The sequence below is a fragment of the Dermacentor albipictus genome, chromosome 5 (assembly GCF_038994185.2).
Source record: "Dermacentor albipictus isolate Rhodes 1998 colony chromosome 5, USDA_Dalb.pri_finalv2, whole genome shotgun sequence".
Classification (NCBI taxonomy): Eukaryota; Metazoa; Arthropoda; class Arachnida; order Ixodida; family Ixodidae; genus Dermacentor; species Dermacentor albipictus.
Window position 1 is genome coordinate 90,940,753 of NC_091825.1, and position 17,393 is coordinate 90,958,145.

The 17,393-nt window shown below is 42.6% G+C and overlaps 1 protein-coding gene and 1 long non-coding RNA gene across 5 annotated transcripts in view; both read right to left on the reverse strand.

The window, feature by feature from the left end:
* The window catches only part of LOC139060529 (uncharacterized), an 80,084-nt gene that overhangs the window by 35,410 nt on the left and 27,281 nt on the right, over window positions 1-17,393 (reverse strand). For all 4 annotated transcript variants that reach the window (XM_070539694.1, XM_070539692.1, XM_070539695.1 and 1 more), the window contains 2 exons: window positions 2,987-3,269; window positions 1,048-1,219 (listed from right to left, as the gene is read on the reverse strand). In XM_070539694.1, coding sequence (XP_070395795.1) covers window positions 1,048-1,219; window positions 2,987-3,269 — 455 coding nt within the window. The remainder of the gene's footprint in view (window positions 1-1,047; window positions 1,220-2,986; window positions 3,270-17,393) is intronic.
* On the reverse strand, window positions 7,458-16,256 carry LOC139059934 (uncharacterized). The gene is made up of 4 exons (XR_011514522.1): window positions 15,967-16,256; window positions 14,736-14,788; window positions 13,488-13,677; window positions 7,458-12,404 (listed from the first exon to the last, which is right to left on the reverse strand). It is a non-coding gene; the product is annotated as an uncharacterized lncRNA (long non-coding RNA).

The following is a 17,393-nucleotide window of genomic DNA, read 5'->3' on the forward strand; positions in this document are numbered from 1 at the left end:
AAAGCCCACCTGAGTACAGATTCAACTGAAAGGATACCCTTGTGCTCCTCATCCTAGGTTATGCCTTTTCCAAGTATATTTCAGAACTGGTCTGATCAAATTCTTAACCTAATCCCTGGCTTTTACTGGACATTAGGGAAGGAAAGGGCATCAGCCAGTGGACGAACATGATTGTAACGACCTTTGGCTAATTCCTGCCTTTTTGGCGCGTTAAGAACGACCTCGCAGATGTGTGCGATTTCCATTGCTCCAATCTGGTGACGAACATCATCAAACTGAGTGTGCGGGACTACTCAACTAAGCCTTCGTCGACGAATTTGACCGCTAAATCTGCTACCAAAAGACTTCATGGTTAGTCTGATCTTAATTCACACATTGAGGTTCATTTCTCATGAGACATGCTCCTTAATGAAGGGGCGCTGGCCACCGATTTCCAAATTGCTACTGGTGCAGCACAAACCGATGTTTCCCTTTACCAAAACTCTGAACGTTTTCAGTAGTATCACGTCCACGTCTGTCTGACACTGCATATATTTAGGTACCGTTCCCCGCGTTTCCAGTGGAGTCGTTACGTAAGCATGTTCAGCACCAATTCTAACGCACATAAAGGAAGCGTCTCTCCTGATAGTGCAAGCAGCTCAGCCTACACCGACAGTCGCTATGTAGGTGTCCCTTTGTGGCATAGCTGAAGCAACAGCCAGCCGTATCATACAGTTCACGGTGCAATAAAGTATATTTTTGCTTTCTCTACAACTGACTGATCTCACAAGGGCTCATCAGGTACCTTTCTTTCCTATCCGATTATACACAGTCCTCGATGAAGAAAACTGGTTTGCTGCTCCAACACTTCATTCCTCTGGTCTGGCGTGGACTCGTCATACACCTTTCTCTCTTGACTGATGCGCAATTCATGATAGACACTGGAATTGGCTATATGTAAATCTGACTAGTGTGGTGAGAGCTGCTGATGCTCGTTTCTGTCCTAACTATCCGATAATACGCAGTTCACTATGCAAGAAACAGATAATCGCTTCCTCTACAACTGACTCATCTGGGGAGCCCTCCTTTGACTCCTTGCCGTCCCCAGGAGACTCCTTCGGCGACTCGTCGGGTATCTTTGTGATATGAGTAGCAGGCAGAAGCTCAGTATCTTGCATTGAAAATGGCAGAACCAGGGGCGGCGGTTGTGGCTGGGGTGCCAGGGCGTCCAGAGGAAGAACTGGGGAAGACGATGAATTGATAACAATTACGAATAAACATCAGTAACGAACTGGGCGAGCTGGTACTGGTCTAATTTTCTCAACGAAACACGAGATAAGGAAGGAAAACTGAACACGTGTGCTGGCTACAACTGAGCGTGTGGTCAAATGCTAGTGGTACAAGTGTTGCACAAAACTTGTGCGCATGCGCCACTTGACTTGGACGCCAGTTGGACGTCACCCACTCTCTCTTTGCTTGAAGACATATGAAAACAATCAAAATATAGCCAAAAGTAGTTTCAAATCACTTAGATTAGAAATTACTCTTTCATTGAGCTATAAACAGCTAAGAATGTCGCCAGCATGTTCCTTTACTATCTGATTACGCTTACACAAAATTCCTTGCGTCTCTCACAACTTCAGGGCACACGTGAACTTCCTATTCACTGCAAGATTAGAGTCGGTGACTGAATTTATGGAGTTGCTGTACTCGCCCGCTAGGTTGCAGAAGCCCCGCTGCAGCTTGAAATCTTATAAGAGCGTAATAAACTTTTGGCTGCTGAAAGCTGCTAAAATGATAAAATATTTACAGGCGTGTTTTCGTAATGTGAGACAAACGCTGTTCGAGCCCCTTATTCCAAAAAGACAATAGGTATGGCAATGTGTTACTTATACTGAACTTGATCACTACAAGGTTTTTATTTTATTGCGATTTTAGGGCCGCGAGTAAATCTCCTTCTGAATAAGAGAAAATCCTTCAAAAGCAAGGACCCACAAGGACGAGAGTTCGTTTTCAAGGTGAGAACGATGCAAGCCTCTCAATTTACCACTTTAACAGTTAACTACGAGGACAAAGAAGCTTCCAATGTAATAAGTCCGTTTTTCCATTCAAAAGACTCAACTAAAATGTATTTTCTGCCAAGTTCCTGCGATTTGTAGGATGTTGGCAGTAGATGCCTTGGCTGATCTTTTCTTGGCTTGGTAAAAACGGTGGGACACGTACATATGACTTACTGTGGAGCATATACGCAGAGGTAAATGTGCTAAAGAACAATTTTCAGAACTTATCCTTTCAGAACATTAGTCTCTGTTTTTATCAAACAACGCTTGTGTATACCTAACACTGCGGTTCGATGGCTACGGCAAAACAGCGCTGAATAAAAGGTCGCGGGGTCGATTGCCGGCCACGGGGACGGCATTAGGTGGAAGGCAAAGACACTTCTCTGTCGTGCTTTGGAAGGGCGTTAAAGAATCGTAGGTGATTGAAATTGAACGGGATTCCTCGAATAACGCGCTGCTCATAAGGCATTATGACGTTTCCGGACAATAATTCCCACAATTCAATTCAATTCGAGTAAAGATATGATTGACATTCACTTTGAAAAAAGAAAGCTTGAAATATTTCAAGTGATAATTAGAAATAAGCTATGGGAAATGATATAGAATAAATGGTGTGCAAAGGCGATTTCAAATTCTAGGAACACGCAACGTTAGGAATCAGTATAAACTTTCAGGACCGATAGGTAGTAAATGATGCAGAAAGGCGAAATTACATCTTGTATCGATAAAAACAGGAAACAAGAAATATGTAATCGCTCATTGAAAAATACGAATTAAGGAATGAAAAGATAGTCAAATTTAACAGATCGCTGGGTTGGACTCAATACGGAATTCCTGGAGGGCGGCGCAAGCGCCTCTTGCTAAATATCGGCGTCGACGCTCTCAGCGAAAGAATCACATGATCCGTTCAGTCTTCACCAACTCTTAAGAAGGAGAAGAGATCTCACGGTCAGCCCATCCCTTCTTCTTATTCGCGAGCTTCTTCTTCCTCCGGTCCGAGTCGATGCTTCCCCTCTTTCTGGCCCCGGGCAGCAACTCCCGGAACATCCAAGCAGGCACCATGGGCTCCTTATTCTGGGCTTTTGATACAGCCTCCACTGCCGCAGTCGCTGCGGCGGCAGCAACGTCGTGGTCTCGAGCCATTTGCTGGTTCCTGATGTCCGCTGAAGTCCCATCGATTCGCTCGCGTACGTGGTTCATCAGCAACATCATGAGCATGGAGGCCACGTCCTGCACAAGCGAACCGCTGAGTAAACCGACAAGCAATGTGATTTTTAATGCGATCAGCATTCTTAGCGTACCTCGTGCAATTTCCGGCGTTTATCTGCGTATTTATTTATTTATTTATTTATTTATTTATTTATTTATTTATTTATTTATTTGTCTGTCTGTCTGTCCATGTGTCCGTCCGTCCGCAAACCTGGGACTCTTGGTAATCCATGGTGGAGTGGGCCTTGCGTCGGCCTGCTGTGTGGAAGAAACAGGGTTCGAGACCTACCGTTGGACCAACTTGGATCGCTGGATATCTAGCACTGTGTAACTATATGTGCAGCTTTTCAACGAACCTCTTTGTACATAGGTCACTGAAGATGCGGGACAGGTTATGGGACACAATTCTGTACCGCCCTTCAGTGCCACTCGGTATGCTGTCCTCTTCAACGAAGGAACTTTTTTGATACAACCTTTTTTCACTGGGTATGTACCAGTATATGTGCACCGCTCTTCTATGAACGCCTTTAACACCAACTTCGGCAACTGCCACAGGGAACGTGCCTCTAGATAGGGTATCCCAACTAACATTGGCCAAGATGTTCAGCGAAAAGAATTCTAGAACACCTGAGCACTTCTTATGAGTTGTGAATGCGAAGGCACTAATGTCCAATTGAACGCCGCTGAGCGGTACTTCGAGTTTTGCGTTGCGAATGATGTACCATAGCGGTACGCGCTGCCTTCGCCAGCAAGCAGCAGCAGCCCGCGATGCCAACGTCGTATGCCGCCCACGTCCTGTGCGACGAGAGACCGAGGAAGCAGCAGCGGCCACCATGGCCGGCAGGCGCGCGCAGCAGCTAATCCCAGTGGCGCTGAGAGAGGGAGAGACACCGCCGCGCGCCCGCTCCGTGCTCTCGCAAGGGCTGCAGAAAATAGCGTCAACCTTTCTCTTTCCCTCGAAGAACCACTTCTCTCTCCGAGAGTGACACGGCGGCACCCGCACGCTCGAGTCACGATACTGCGATACTGCTTCGCCAACCGCAACCCGTCTCGCCCCGCGGCGTCGCGTGGTAGTATCGCTGCCTTCGAGGCGCGCTGCTGATGTTACTTCACGGCGGAACATACAACACCAGGCGCGCAAGCGTGGGTAGCAGTTGATCCAATTCGCCAGCTCTTATGCCTTGAGTCGTGCTCGTGACGTGGAGTCGCAGCCAATGGAAATATTGGAGTCGTCTTGCTGCTACAGACACCGGCTTTTTTGCTAAATGGGCCGTTTGATGCCTTCGCTTCTAAAAAAATAAATTTGGAAAGATGGTGCAAGATTTGACTTCAAAACGGTGCTCGGTCGTCAGAAGTGTGACGACCGAAGAGCTTAGGTATTAAAATTGTATCTGGCAGTGTGTTTTTCTTAAATCATTTTTACAGTGAAGCTGTTTATGGCAAGGGTTTCGTGCTTTCTTGTTCTGCATCAACAAAAATGTGGCGCGATCATGATGATTGTACAGAAAGGTTCAAAGCGCAATGGCACATACCCCTGTGGACCCTGGGAGGTGGGCTCAGGGACCTGTAACGACCCTTCACTAGCCTTCTCATACCCTGGACCCAAAGAGGTCCCAGAGGTGCCCCATGCCCAATGGTAGAACAGATACTACGATCGGTGTTAGTCCTAAAAGCCAACCCGTGTCGCCCACGTCTATGTTCGCACCGCTCTCTTTTTGTCAGCGTTCCAAGCGCTTGCGTATCTAGTTACCTTTTCTTCAGCTCTTCTGTGGAGGCGCTGCCGCCAAAACTTCATGCGTGTCTACTTTCCTCCGGCTTCTCAGGGCGGTGGTCCCATCATCCACACGAACGTATATAAAAAAAACCAGAAAGACAAGTTGACGTTCTTCATTTTGAATTTCACGCCTCTTCTGTCTTCGTAATGGGGAGGCCGCGTATAGGCCGGACTCCCAAAGAGCAACGCGCCCACCAAGAGCGACGTCCCACATCCGCTTGACGTTTTGTGCAGTATCTTCATCGGAGTTGTTTGCCGCCCGCCGGCGATGATTACATTCGCGTCTCCGTTCCTGCCGTCGCTCTTTGTGGGCGTGTTGGTCCGCAGGAGACCAGACTATACGCAAATATGATGAAATTCATATAATAATAACAGAAGGGACGAGAATGTTTGCGTTTACTTATGGTCGCAATGACCACCGATCAGGCAAATGGATCAGGAAAATGAATGTGTTGAAGATTTCGTGTAACCTGTGTGTCGTGTGCTAAACAGATTCGCTGGTCATCGACCATCAGAGAAGGGAAGGGCTCATGATTTTTATCGCTGAGTAGCTTGTCGAAGGCTAGTTGGGACATATGGTGTAATGACAAACAAGATCCTTTTATTTTCTCCGATAGTCGGCAGAATCGAACCTGCAGCGAAAGCGCACCTTACGGCGCAGCATTTGCAGTATAAAGCAGCTTCCGCACCCAGTAGTGCAGCGGGAGAGGAGCCCCAGCTGCATTTCCACTAGCCAATTTTATGATGGACAATTTCCACCAGCTGAGTGTATAGCTGCCTGTGCTGGACAGAATCGTACTAATTTTACACGTGTTCCTCAAGGACAATAGCCCGACGCTTTAGCGACCTACGCCGCAAGTGCACGGGTTATGTATGTGCTGCGCTTTATTAATGAAGTTTTCGCCAACTTGTGTCTCTGAGTATGTGCCACTCGGCGAGCTTCTTGAAAAGGAAGAATTGTCAGCGTTGGCACGCACCTGCGCGCAACGCAACACGTCTCGGGGGCCACGCGTGAATCTCTCGGCAGCGCCACTAGATGGCGCAACATGCCCAGAAAGAAAGCATGAGATAGAAGACTGGCTTTCGCAAGATGCATTTCTTTGCGCATGCACCAGCGCGCCATGCATTTTCTAGGCGACGCGGCGGCACTGGCATGGCGCACTGTTCTCTCATAGAGTCATTGCAACTGCAGGTATGATTGCAGAGTATAGTGATAGAGGTTTCAAATACGATACACACTAAGAAAAAAAAGAGTACCTCTTACTCTTTTCGGAGAGTCTGGACTCGCCACGTATACGACACACTTTGTGGGAGACACCGGAACTCTCTTTCGGCAGAGAGTCCCGAGACTATCTGTGCTCAATACAAGGTGTTTGCGTGACTCCGCACACAATAGTCATGCACACTCTGTTGTAATAGTCGCCTATACCCTCTCAAAAGGGTTACAAGACTAGTGCTGAGGTAGTCCGTTAACAATTCTAAATGAGTCGAACGACTCAAGATAAAGGGTGACATGACCACTGCTGAAGGATTCGGGTAACTATTCTTGATGAGTCTGATGACTCCAGCAATGTGTGTCAAGTTACCCTTAGTGCGTGGTGCAGGACTCTTGTAAATGGGGTAAAATAACTAATCCATGTAAGTCGTTTGACTCTCGGATGGCAGTGTCGAGCCACTTTTCAAAATGTGTCACCAACTTTTGCTGTAAGTACACACGACTACGGCTAGTTCTCAAGATGGCTACTGTGAAAAGACAACATATAAGAAAGAACCCATAGCAAACTTGCCAAAAAGGACGTGGCAGGTTAGCAACAAAATGTTAACATTTCATCACCCTTTGTTGTCTTCTGGAAAATTCAAATGTATTAGTCAGCACAGAATCACCATGAAAGCAAGACAGTTCTCATTACTATTAAACTGGAATCAATAGCCAACCAAGCAAAACAGTCTTAAATAAACATCCAATATGTAGCCTGCAGGTGCATATGCATGACACTGCAATGCAACTCAGAACCATAATGAGACCCCAAAATATTATGTAACTCATGTAGAAGTTCAATTCAGCACTGCACAGGTCTCTAATGTCAAAACATTTAAAGGTTAAACCTATTTCACTGTTCTTCGAGACGTGTTTTTATTTAGAACTTACGATTTAACATTTTAAGCAAGCAAGCTACATATAACAAATAAAGAAGGCCGCACTTATGTACAAAGGAGACCCAGATAATCAAGTGCAATAAAAACAATATTCCAACTTAGATTACATAATCTATGCGTTATACTATGCTTGCTGAAAACAACTGGTTGGCAATTGATAATCCAATCTAACAGTAAGAACAGCTGTCTTACCTTATGGTACTCTTGTTGGCACTTTTCCCCCACAACTTGTGCGTGTTAGCGTCAGTTGAAAATTGATCTGAAAAATACCACATTAAAAAGTTGTGCATCAATTTTATTGTCATACAACATGCAACAGTGTATAAAAGCTTCACAACAGATAATATTACAAAAATAAATAGAGCAAAATTTATACTAATTGTTTATTTATGTTGACAAACATACTTTTCAAGACGAAGTATAATAGCTGACAGACAATTTCGCAGATTGCAATAACCACTAATACAAAACTTGCCATAATGCAAACACGCTGACAGAATATGTAGCACAGGTAGCTGTATTTTGTTACGGCAAAGATAGCACATGAATAATGAGGACAAGGGAGGTAGCGGAACACATAAACTATACCCAGCTGCATGCATACAGCTGCAACAATACACATGGTGAACCAAGGTCCAAAAGAAACAAAGAGAAAGATGTGAGGAAGACTTCTTTTACTCATCACAAGCTATCCTGTAAGAGCAGACAGATTATGCACTGGCTGTAATGTACCTTCAGCACATACGTAAATAAGTTGCATTAGGTGGCACATTTACAAATCACTCATACAATGTTCTTGTGATCGTCCTTATTCCGATTTTTAACTTGGAAAGCATGACTGAGTTATGTAATGCTTCCCTACGGCTTCGCACATATGCAGAAAGAAGTGTTTCTATAAACACGGGAGATCATGGAAGGATGACTGACACATACTTCTTTTAATTCTTTTGTCTTGGTCTTTATGATTATCTACCACAGTAGTCTTTTGTAGAGTGAAACACATTCAGATAATACACTGTGGGCAACAAAGTTTGAATACCTGTTCTTGATTTCTACCTTTCTCAAGTGTCCCGCTAGGGTAAGATTGGTGCAAAAAATTGTCTTCCCAATGTATGCGTTCCCACAAAACAGGAGCAGATGATAAGCCGCATTAACGGTGCGTGAAATAAAACATCTGTTCTTAACTTACCACTGCCATTCCAATCTGGTGCGATTTTCTGCTTTGTTGTGTACTCTAGCACAGGTGCTACGCAGTTCACTTGGTGCCCAAAGCAACTCTCACACTATAGCAGGATGTCAATTTTGTTTTTCAAATTCTAAGCGAAACTCAGGTTATGGGGGACAATTGTAAACTTATAGTTTTGCTTTGCATCTTCATAATGTTGTAGAGCAGGGTAGAAAGCAAGAACAGATATTTATAATTTGGGTTCCCATTGTGCATTGCATGGATATGTTTCAATGAATGATAAAACTACTTGGTAGATAAGAGAATTAACTTCGAAGTCTACCATATCAGTAACTGGAAATTTTATGTGTAATTGAAATTTTGTGATTCCCAGTGATGAAGAAACAGTTTTGACAATATGTGCCAAGGCAACTAAGTCACTCATGCTCACAAAGGAAACAAAATAAAAAACAACCAAGATTGCAATAAGTTCCAACTTGCAACCTAAAGTGAGACACCTCACATGACTGACTTATGTATTTACTGAGCATAATTTACATCTAGCGCATAATATGCTTGTACACGATGACGAACAATTAGTTACTGTTGCTTTCTCGCTGGGGCATTTGGCTCTTCTGAACACATGCACATTGTGTGGCAAAGCTGCGTGGATGTAGCTGGGCACAGCTGTTATTCAGCATCAGTCTGTTTTTATGGTCCTGTACTATTGTCATTGTAATTTATAATTAGCAAATAGCCTAACTATTGGGTTGATCAGCTCCATTTTAAACAAAACATACTGACAGATTTCCCTGTTTATCGCTAACAAAGTGATGGGTACATCATTCCAGATTTCAAGAAACAGCTGTGGAACAGAACAAATGCTGAAGACAGAAAATCTACAATGACCAGTACCTTCTTCATTAAATGCCATGTACTAGCTCTTTCTGCAATGAATACCATTATTACCAAAAATTGTAGCCTGAAAAAATAATTGGGAAATATTTACAAAAGTGACAGAGATTAGAACTGCATGTTAATTACATATGTCTTCTTAAACAAGATCACAATAATTGAAGTTTCATTAATTTTAGCAAAACACTGACATACCATTATTGAAGCTAGTCAGTGCTGAAGGTATAGTTAGTTTGTAGGAGTCCTCTGACTGGCAGCTCTGAAATATTTGTCACCATACTTGGTGGAACATGCTTTGCTCTTTCGGATATTACTTTGCCAAAAAGCCTTCTGTAAGCCTTGTAGGACAATTCTGTGTGGAAATCTATTTGATCATTACATTTTGGGTATATGTATCTCAGAACTGGTGCTAGTCTGAGTTCCTACAAAGTAGACGTTATTGAGTACTGTAATTCTAATGCCTGCCACAGCTAAAATTTATGTTAGTGAAAATTGTGGCACTGTCATGAAGCAGTTATGTTCAATAATTAGTGGCAGTCACTGGTGAAACACTCAGTACAAAACACAAATATATGGAGTCAAAATTTAAATGTCCAACAAAGTCACGTCTCAAGTCTACATTTCACAGAACTGTCTTTTTTTCTGTTAGTGTGCCAATACCAATTGCACATTCACAAACATTTTAGTATTGCACTTCTGGTAAATGCAGGAAAATTCACCGTCTTTAACAGAAGCCCTTGGGAAGACAGCCCATATTCGCTTCGACAAGAGGACTTGCCTTAAGCTTTGCGTCGCTATGTTGTAGGTCACAGTAGCAAGGGGAACGTTTTGCTGATTGAATATTACTCGAAATATTTTTATTATTTGTACTAGAGGTTTCAAAAGAGAGCCAATTGTAGAGTTCTTCATGCAGATTTCATATATCCCATTAGTTTTTGTTTAGCTGCTTCTTGAGTTATGTTCTATACAACGGCAAAATACATAGTGATATTTGCGGGCACTTTCTTGTGTATTAAGTTTTCACAAAAAAGCAGTGTGCTGCAGCTTACTCAGCTCCCTGTAGACTGCAAGGTGCCGATATCTATTCAAACAGCACGTAAAGTTACTAGAAGTATGCAAGATTAGTAGGCAGGCAGGCAGGCCTGCTACTAAAATTATTGAGAACACTTCAATAATTTTTTTCTCACAATAGCATGAGAATAACCTTGTGCTTTATAATTGTCCTATAGAAATTAAATTTGGCATACATACTCTTCAAGATAAGCAGAATACCAGTATCTAATTGAAATTGCAATCTAAAAATTATTTAAAGTGGCCTAATATTTTTTGCATAATTCCAGTAATTGTACAAGCTGTTTGGATAGGTATCGCCACTTTGCGGTATACACCTAGCTAAATAAGATACAGCATGAAACCATTTGTGAAACTTTTACACACAAGTGCCCATAAAAATATATTGCCACTATGTAGGACATAACACCAGCTACACAAAAACCAATGACAATTCAAATTTACATAAAACTCCCTATGAATAGCAGTACATTCAAATTTCTAGTACAAATTAAAAAAGTTGTTTCGAGGAGCATTTCCCCTTAATAAGTGGGTGTCAGTGTTTCTACCAAAGGGTTACAAAATGCCTTGAGGCATACCATAGGGAGTTTTATAAATAGCACACGCATGCATCTGTCTAAAAAGTCCCATGCCCTGCTTGCATTCCTTAGACATTTTTCTGCATTCTGTTGTATGCCACAGTTTGCATCCCTTAACACTGAGGGCGCAAAACCGAAAAACAGCTTAATTTTTAGCCTGTAAAGGGGTTGTATGCGAATGGGGGCAGCCAACTCTAGCATGAGAATAAACAAATATTTGTTCTCGCATTAATGAAACCAGTCAAAATATAATCTTGCAAATCTGGAAATGAATGCACAAAGAACCTTGCTGATTGCTACATTAGTGTCCCAAAAAAGATCTTTTGATGTTTATAATTCCTAGTTTTATTCACTTTCCTCTAGTAACTGGGCTTTGACCTAGAATACTCAGTGTAGGAGACTAACCCAAGCCTGGAAGCCAATATTTAAATCTGAAATAGACATTCATCCCCCGACCACATGGCACTGCTACGTCATCAGAAGAAACATGCATCCATGGACATATAGTCTGTAAAATTATTTTTACATGATCTGTAGCGTTACTCTTGCACTAACAAATTCTGAAAATTAGGAAATACATTTGCTATTTAAAGCACTGCTGCAAACCCGTGTGTTTGAGAAATGCAATACTCAAAAGGTGTAATACAACCAATGTGTGCATGAAACCTATGCTACCTTTGACATTCGTCAGTGTGGCAAATAAGCACTGAGAAATGCCAAGGCTATCATAGCTTTCATGTCTCAAACCTTGTATGCGAGTACCAGTATCTTTGCAGTGAAAGAAGTCACATTATTACCAGACTTATGAGGGGAACCAATGTTTCTCTAGTTCAATAGTTTCTTGTGCTCCTATATCCTTGAGTTTTTAAAAAATAATGGGTGCTTGAAATAAGTACTCTATATTGCTCTTAAATTTATCCTGCACCAGAGCCCGTGTTATGTTACATTTCTTGAACACATTGCAGTGCTGTAGATTATCAAAGGAAGAAAAAATGCCGTAAGTTCGTATTTTAGCCTTCCGTACAACAAGAATTAATAACCTATCAATTACATCCACAAGTACGAAAGAACTACGAGAAACGGGGCTTAAAGGCAGGTATACATTAGAATAGCAGGGGCTGATGGTGAGAATTCTAAGAGAAAGGAACTATTAAAAACTAGATACTAAAGACACATATGAATTATAACAGAAATATTTACAAAGAATTTGAAGAGACAAAAAGAATGTCTGTTCAAATCACTCCACCCCAACATTCATCCATGGTTCGATAAGTGATCACAGCCGGTGATGCTGTTTGGATAGATGGTAGGTGAGGCACAGCTGTGAAATAGGTAGCACATGTAGAGGGGTCACCAAAGGTTGCACGCTGGTTGCACAGCAGGTCGCCTTGATCTCCGGACTCCCTCGACCCTGATGCGTTGAGCCTGGTTATACGTCGTTCGCAAGAGGCCTGGCCCGAGTGTGCAGCATGGCTTGGGTAAAATTTCGAGGCAACCTGAAAAACACAGATTCATATATTTAGCACCAAAATATTCTGTACCATAGGGCAAATCTGAAGTTTACCATCTGCACATAGCAGATGATGAAAACAGACACAAGTCACCAGACTCAAGGTATATAAATGTGCAAAAGTGGAAATGAATGTGAAGAGCTGCTTATAAGATGGAATCCTTCAATTTGTCTTTTGTGGATCAATAATAGTATCTTAACATAAAGTCAGGTGTACATGACCCTCCCTATTTGTGTAAGTAGGCTATTCCATGCCAGCTGTTCCAACCTGGCACACAACCACTTGGAATTTCTTCTTGAAAACTGAGGGCCTTTCAATATCGAACAAATCTCAATTTCACGCAATACTGAAAGCAAAAAAAATTTTTTACTGCCATAAACATTATGTCAAATTTCGTGTAATGCACCACAGTATGCATCATAAAATGGCAGCCAAAATTTTGGTTCTTTCATTAAGAGGGCCAAATTTTTAACAACGAAGAGAGGCCTTACACCAAAAACTTGACTGCTTATTAGCCACTGCTCAGTTTATTAGGGCTGATTAAAAATGGACAAAATGGCTTATTAACTTTATTTTCACAAAAGTGATCTACAGCAAAAGCTGCAAATTTATGCAATCCATTTGTTTAGGACTTGTGCTGTGTGCAAGAATGGTATCAGAAAGATACATTATGCAGCAGTGCAGAGAGGAGGATGAACTTGGAAAAGAAGACAGTTTTGGTGTACGTTTATCAGGGCCTACTTACCATTGAGGCAGCCCTAGTAAATTTATGCCAAATACCATGTATGAGAGTACATTGTATTCTTTTTAAATTGGTAAAGCTTTATCAAAGTAGTTTTTGTGTTAAGCAAAAAAAAAATTGTGCAAGTGGTCTCTTGCAGTTTGAAAATTTGCATCACATTTCGTCTAATACACATAGCCTCTTGGCGGCTAAGACAAAATGCATAGACTTGAGTATCCCTGCACAGATAGCAGGGAGTCTAAACTGCTTCGAAGTTACGTCTTTCATTGCTGAGTGACTACAAGCCATTTCACTCAAAAAGACGTCGCTTAATTACAGGTATTTACCTGAATCTTTCCGTCGGCTGTCAGCCTGCTGGCATCATCACTAAGGCTGCCAACTCCCTAGTGGACATAGTCGGGACATGGTGGCGGCAGGATGCAGTGGCAGAAGCCGCCAAAGGCTCCCAACTACCTAGTGTACGTAGTCAGGACAGGGTGGTGGGAGGACACAGGGGTAGGAGCCGCCAGAGTGTACCTGCAACAAATTTGCACAAATGTTCTTAGTCCTACCATGACATGATTTACAATAAAACTGAGGTGTCTGTGTAACATGGCTACCAATACAAATAAAGGTAAACAGTTAGGTCCTACGACACAACTAGAAGCCCGACAAAAAAGAAACGGTACTTATGTTTATGAAAATCCAAACAATGAAACAAAAAATGTGTAACCGGTTTGTGCATGGAAGCTCGGTTGAAACCTGAGCTCATACCATCAAGTGATCTGCTAGACAACTGCAAGCCTGCCACCTAAATATGTCATTGTAAATTATTTTTACGTGCATTATGTTAAGCTGCATTAATACAAGTTCAATATCTCTTAATATAAGTAAATCACCAAGCTAATTCAATTAACGAATTCCAGTGGCCGTTAATGCAACAAAGTGCAAGCTCGGAATAAAGCTGGCTAAACTGGGCAGTGAAAAATAATGTGGTTCTCTACATCTTGTTTTCCTGGCTTTCGCTTTAGCACTGCAATATACAAGAATTTTGACATTCCTCATATTTCACCCTGCTAATTTTTATGCCATAATGCATAATACTTCAGCAAGAGGAATAATGCTTTCTTTCAACCGTAAATAGGGATAGAACAAGAAAATTCATTGAAGCCAACGTTTTGAGAAGAAATCTCCTTCTCTTTGTCGAAATATTGGCTCCAGCGGTCCTTGTTCTACGGCTCTTCATCAGTTCAAGTCTCTTGTCTTCCTGTGTACCTCTGTACTTTCAATGTTATGTCAATGAAACTGTAATAACGGATCATTAGTAAATGTAGCTGATGAGGAACTTGGGCTTGTTGGTAGATAACGACAGAGTAACTGCGCAACATAAAGATACGGACAAAGGAGGCTTGTGTGTGTTGTCTCCTCCAGCCATGTCTCCCCTTTGGGTGATTACTCTGTCTCAATGTAAAGCTGTTACCCTTTGCACAATAATAGTAAAATGCATAAAGACAGGAAAGTGGACCCAAAAATTACAACAAATAGCATCATATGCTAATGAGATATGCAAAAGTGCCCGCTACGATTTGTCTCACCCATAACGTGCTGGTAAGATGGTGACTTCTGGCTGTTGTAATTTCTTGATTACCTAAAATAAAATACATTTCAAAATTATAAAAATACACAGGACAACAGCAGTAGCCGACGACATATGCATTGTTTAGTACAAGAAGGTAAACTAATCTCCGATACACGGCAGACTAAATTTCCTTTATTAAGTTAGTAGAAAAATACAACACACTTCATTTCATTCAATACTGTCAGCGTTTCTTGCTACAAGAAAAAAGGTATTTCTGCATGGAAGCAGCAAAATAATAAATGGCCTTCTACTTTTACAAAATATGTTGCAGCGACTTAGCCAACTACAGCTGTATATACTTAAAACTGTTGCATGCCCATTACAATAGCCAAGACAGGATAAACTTGGGTTCATATGCAGCTCACTGGAAGGTACAACTTTGCAATCAACTCATTTCCGCTGGGCAAATATACGCACTAACATAAAACTACACATAAAAGGACCTTTTTTTTTCATAAACCACCGGACTCAATATAAAAAATCCAGTAGCAATAGTACAATTTTACTACATAACACAGCCAGGTTTTGTAAGCGTAGTAGGATTTACTTTATAAATGTTGCGGCATATTCATGCTTTTAAATTTTTACAACCGTGAAAATAAAGATTACGTAAAAATAATACATTATATAAAGGCTTAGATTGTGAGCTAATGTGTTTTCTACTTACAGCCAAATGCACAAAAAATTCACAAAAAATTTGTCCTCTTTCAGCGCTTTGAAAGCGCTGTGTCTGTTCGCTTGTGCATGGAGCCGCTTAACCGCTCTTAAAATATCTGTGCTGCCACATCGCCTGACACTGCCATACAGCGTTGTAGCGCTTTTATTATTCGCGGCAATATACCTAAAGCGCTAGTAAATCTTCAGAATGCACAAGCTGCCCTTTCGATTACCTGTCTTCGCCATGCGAAAGTCACACTGGTGCTAGTATTGTATCTACACTTCAAGTTACGCAGTACTTAATATTCTACGGATTTTTCGATGCGACAGGCCACTCGTCACTAGAGTCGTTAAGAACGGTGTTTCTCCTGAGGCTTCCGTCTGCCAGTAGTATTTCCGCATACATACGCGCACGCATGCCTAAGAAACGTCTGTGAAATGCCAAGAGAAACATGGCGCAAAATGTAGCCGTACCAGAAGGGCCGAGTACGCGCCGTTTGTAAACTCGGAACAAAAGCTGATATGCTTACCTGAGACGTTAAGAGAAATACGGCACAGGTCACTATCCGCTGGTAGTCGTTCGTATGCACCTGGTCGTCTCTGTCCGTTGCGATCTCCCATATCACAATGAAAGATGCAGTGCAAACCGCAGCACTTGCTCGATGTCGGCAAAGACGAAATCGGCGATACGCTGCTGCTGGCGGCGGTCCCCTCGTCGCAATCACACAGCACGGACAGAAGCTCCCACCGTAACTTGCCACAACGCTTGGTTGCAGTCGCCCTTAATGCAGCGATTTCAGAACCACTCAACGACATGTACTCGCGCGCGATGCCGCACAAGTTTAAAATGGCGTCATGCTATTGACGGCTTCGGCTTTGGATCATTTTGTGTCTGCACAACTGGGCAAAACAGTTGCGCTAGTTTCGGTTTTGTTTCCTTGCGTTGAAATGAAAACTGTTTTGCTCACTGATAATTTTACGTCAATTAATTAATGTTTACGAATGAAACAGCCATGAATTTAACACGCGTCTTGAAATACCCGCTACGTTCACTTGGCAGAAGCAAAATTTTCTCGTCCGAGTGTGGTTGTGTTTTATCGCTGGGCTGTCGGAGCGTGCTCGAAGTGTGAAGACGCGGCGTAATTGTCCTTAATTTGCTTAGCTATAACGGTGCGGCTGCCCTTGATTTCTGTCGAGTGCAGTTTGCTCTGATGTAAGGTAGAACTACAAAGCCGCCCATGTTACTGAATGATCTAGTGCACCTGAAGCTGCCAGAACTCCGGTATTTCCTCCACAAGTTCTTGCGACTGTGTGCCGCTGTCACCAAATGCGAGCGTATAGTCATTTGGCGGAGATTTAGCAACACATTTTCTAGAACTATCGTTCACCGCTCTATCACGACATGGCGAAGCAGCGTGGTTGGTCCTTAGTAAAATTTTCTATGTATTGCGAATTTTGCGATAGCAATTATATGGACACAACCGCCGAAATATATCTGTCGGTGTTGCCGTGAGCTTACGTATAAAGTGCGATAAGATCCTATCCTGCGCCGTTAGCTGTGCGCGTTAAAGGAAATGTACGAGGGCGAGCCGAGATGTATAGTGCCTGGATGGGTGCCCCAAGTATCTATAGGTGGTCACGTGATAAAACGCGCGCAAGCCGGTGAAAGGATGCGCTGGTTTAGCACGCTTCTCCTCTGGCCGTTGCTCTAGCCCGGTCTGGCGCCACTCTCGCTCTGTCTTGGAGATAATTTCCGATGGGTGCAAAGCAGGGAGGGGGGGAGAAGGGAAAGGCGCTTCTATATCGCCGTTTCAAGTTTCGGAGACGCTTTGAAGGACGAGGCAGCAGAAGCGTTCTGTCCGCTCTGTTCGCGCCCTTCATCACGCCGACGCTGTGGCAGCGAGTGTTCGCGGTCATTGAGTGAAATCTGTTCATGTTTGCACGTGCGCGCGTGACC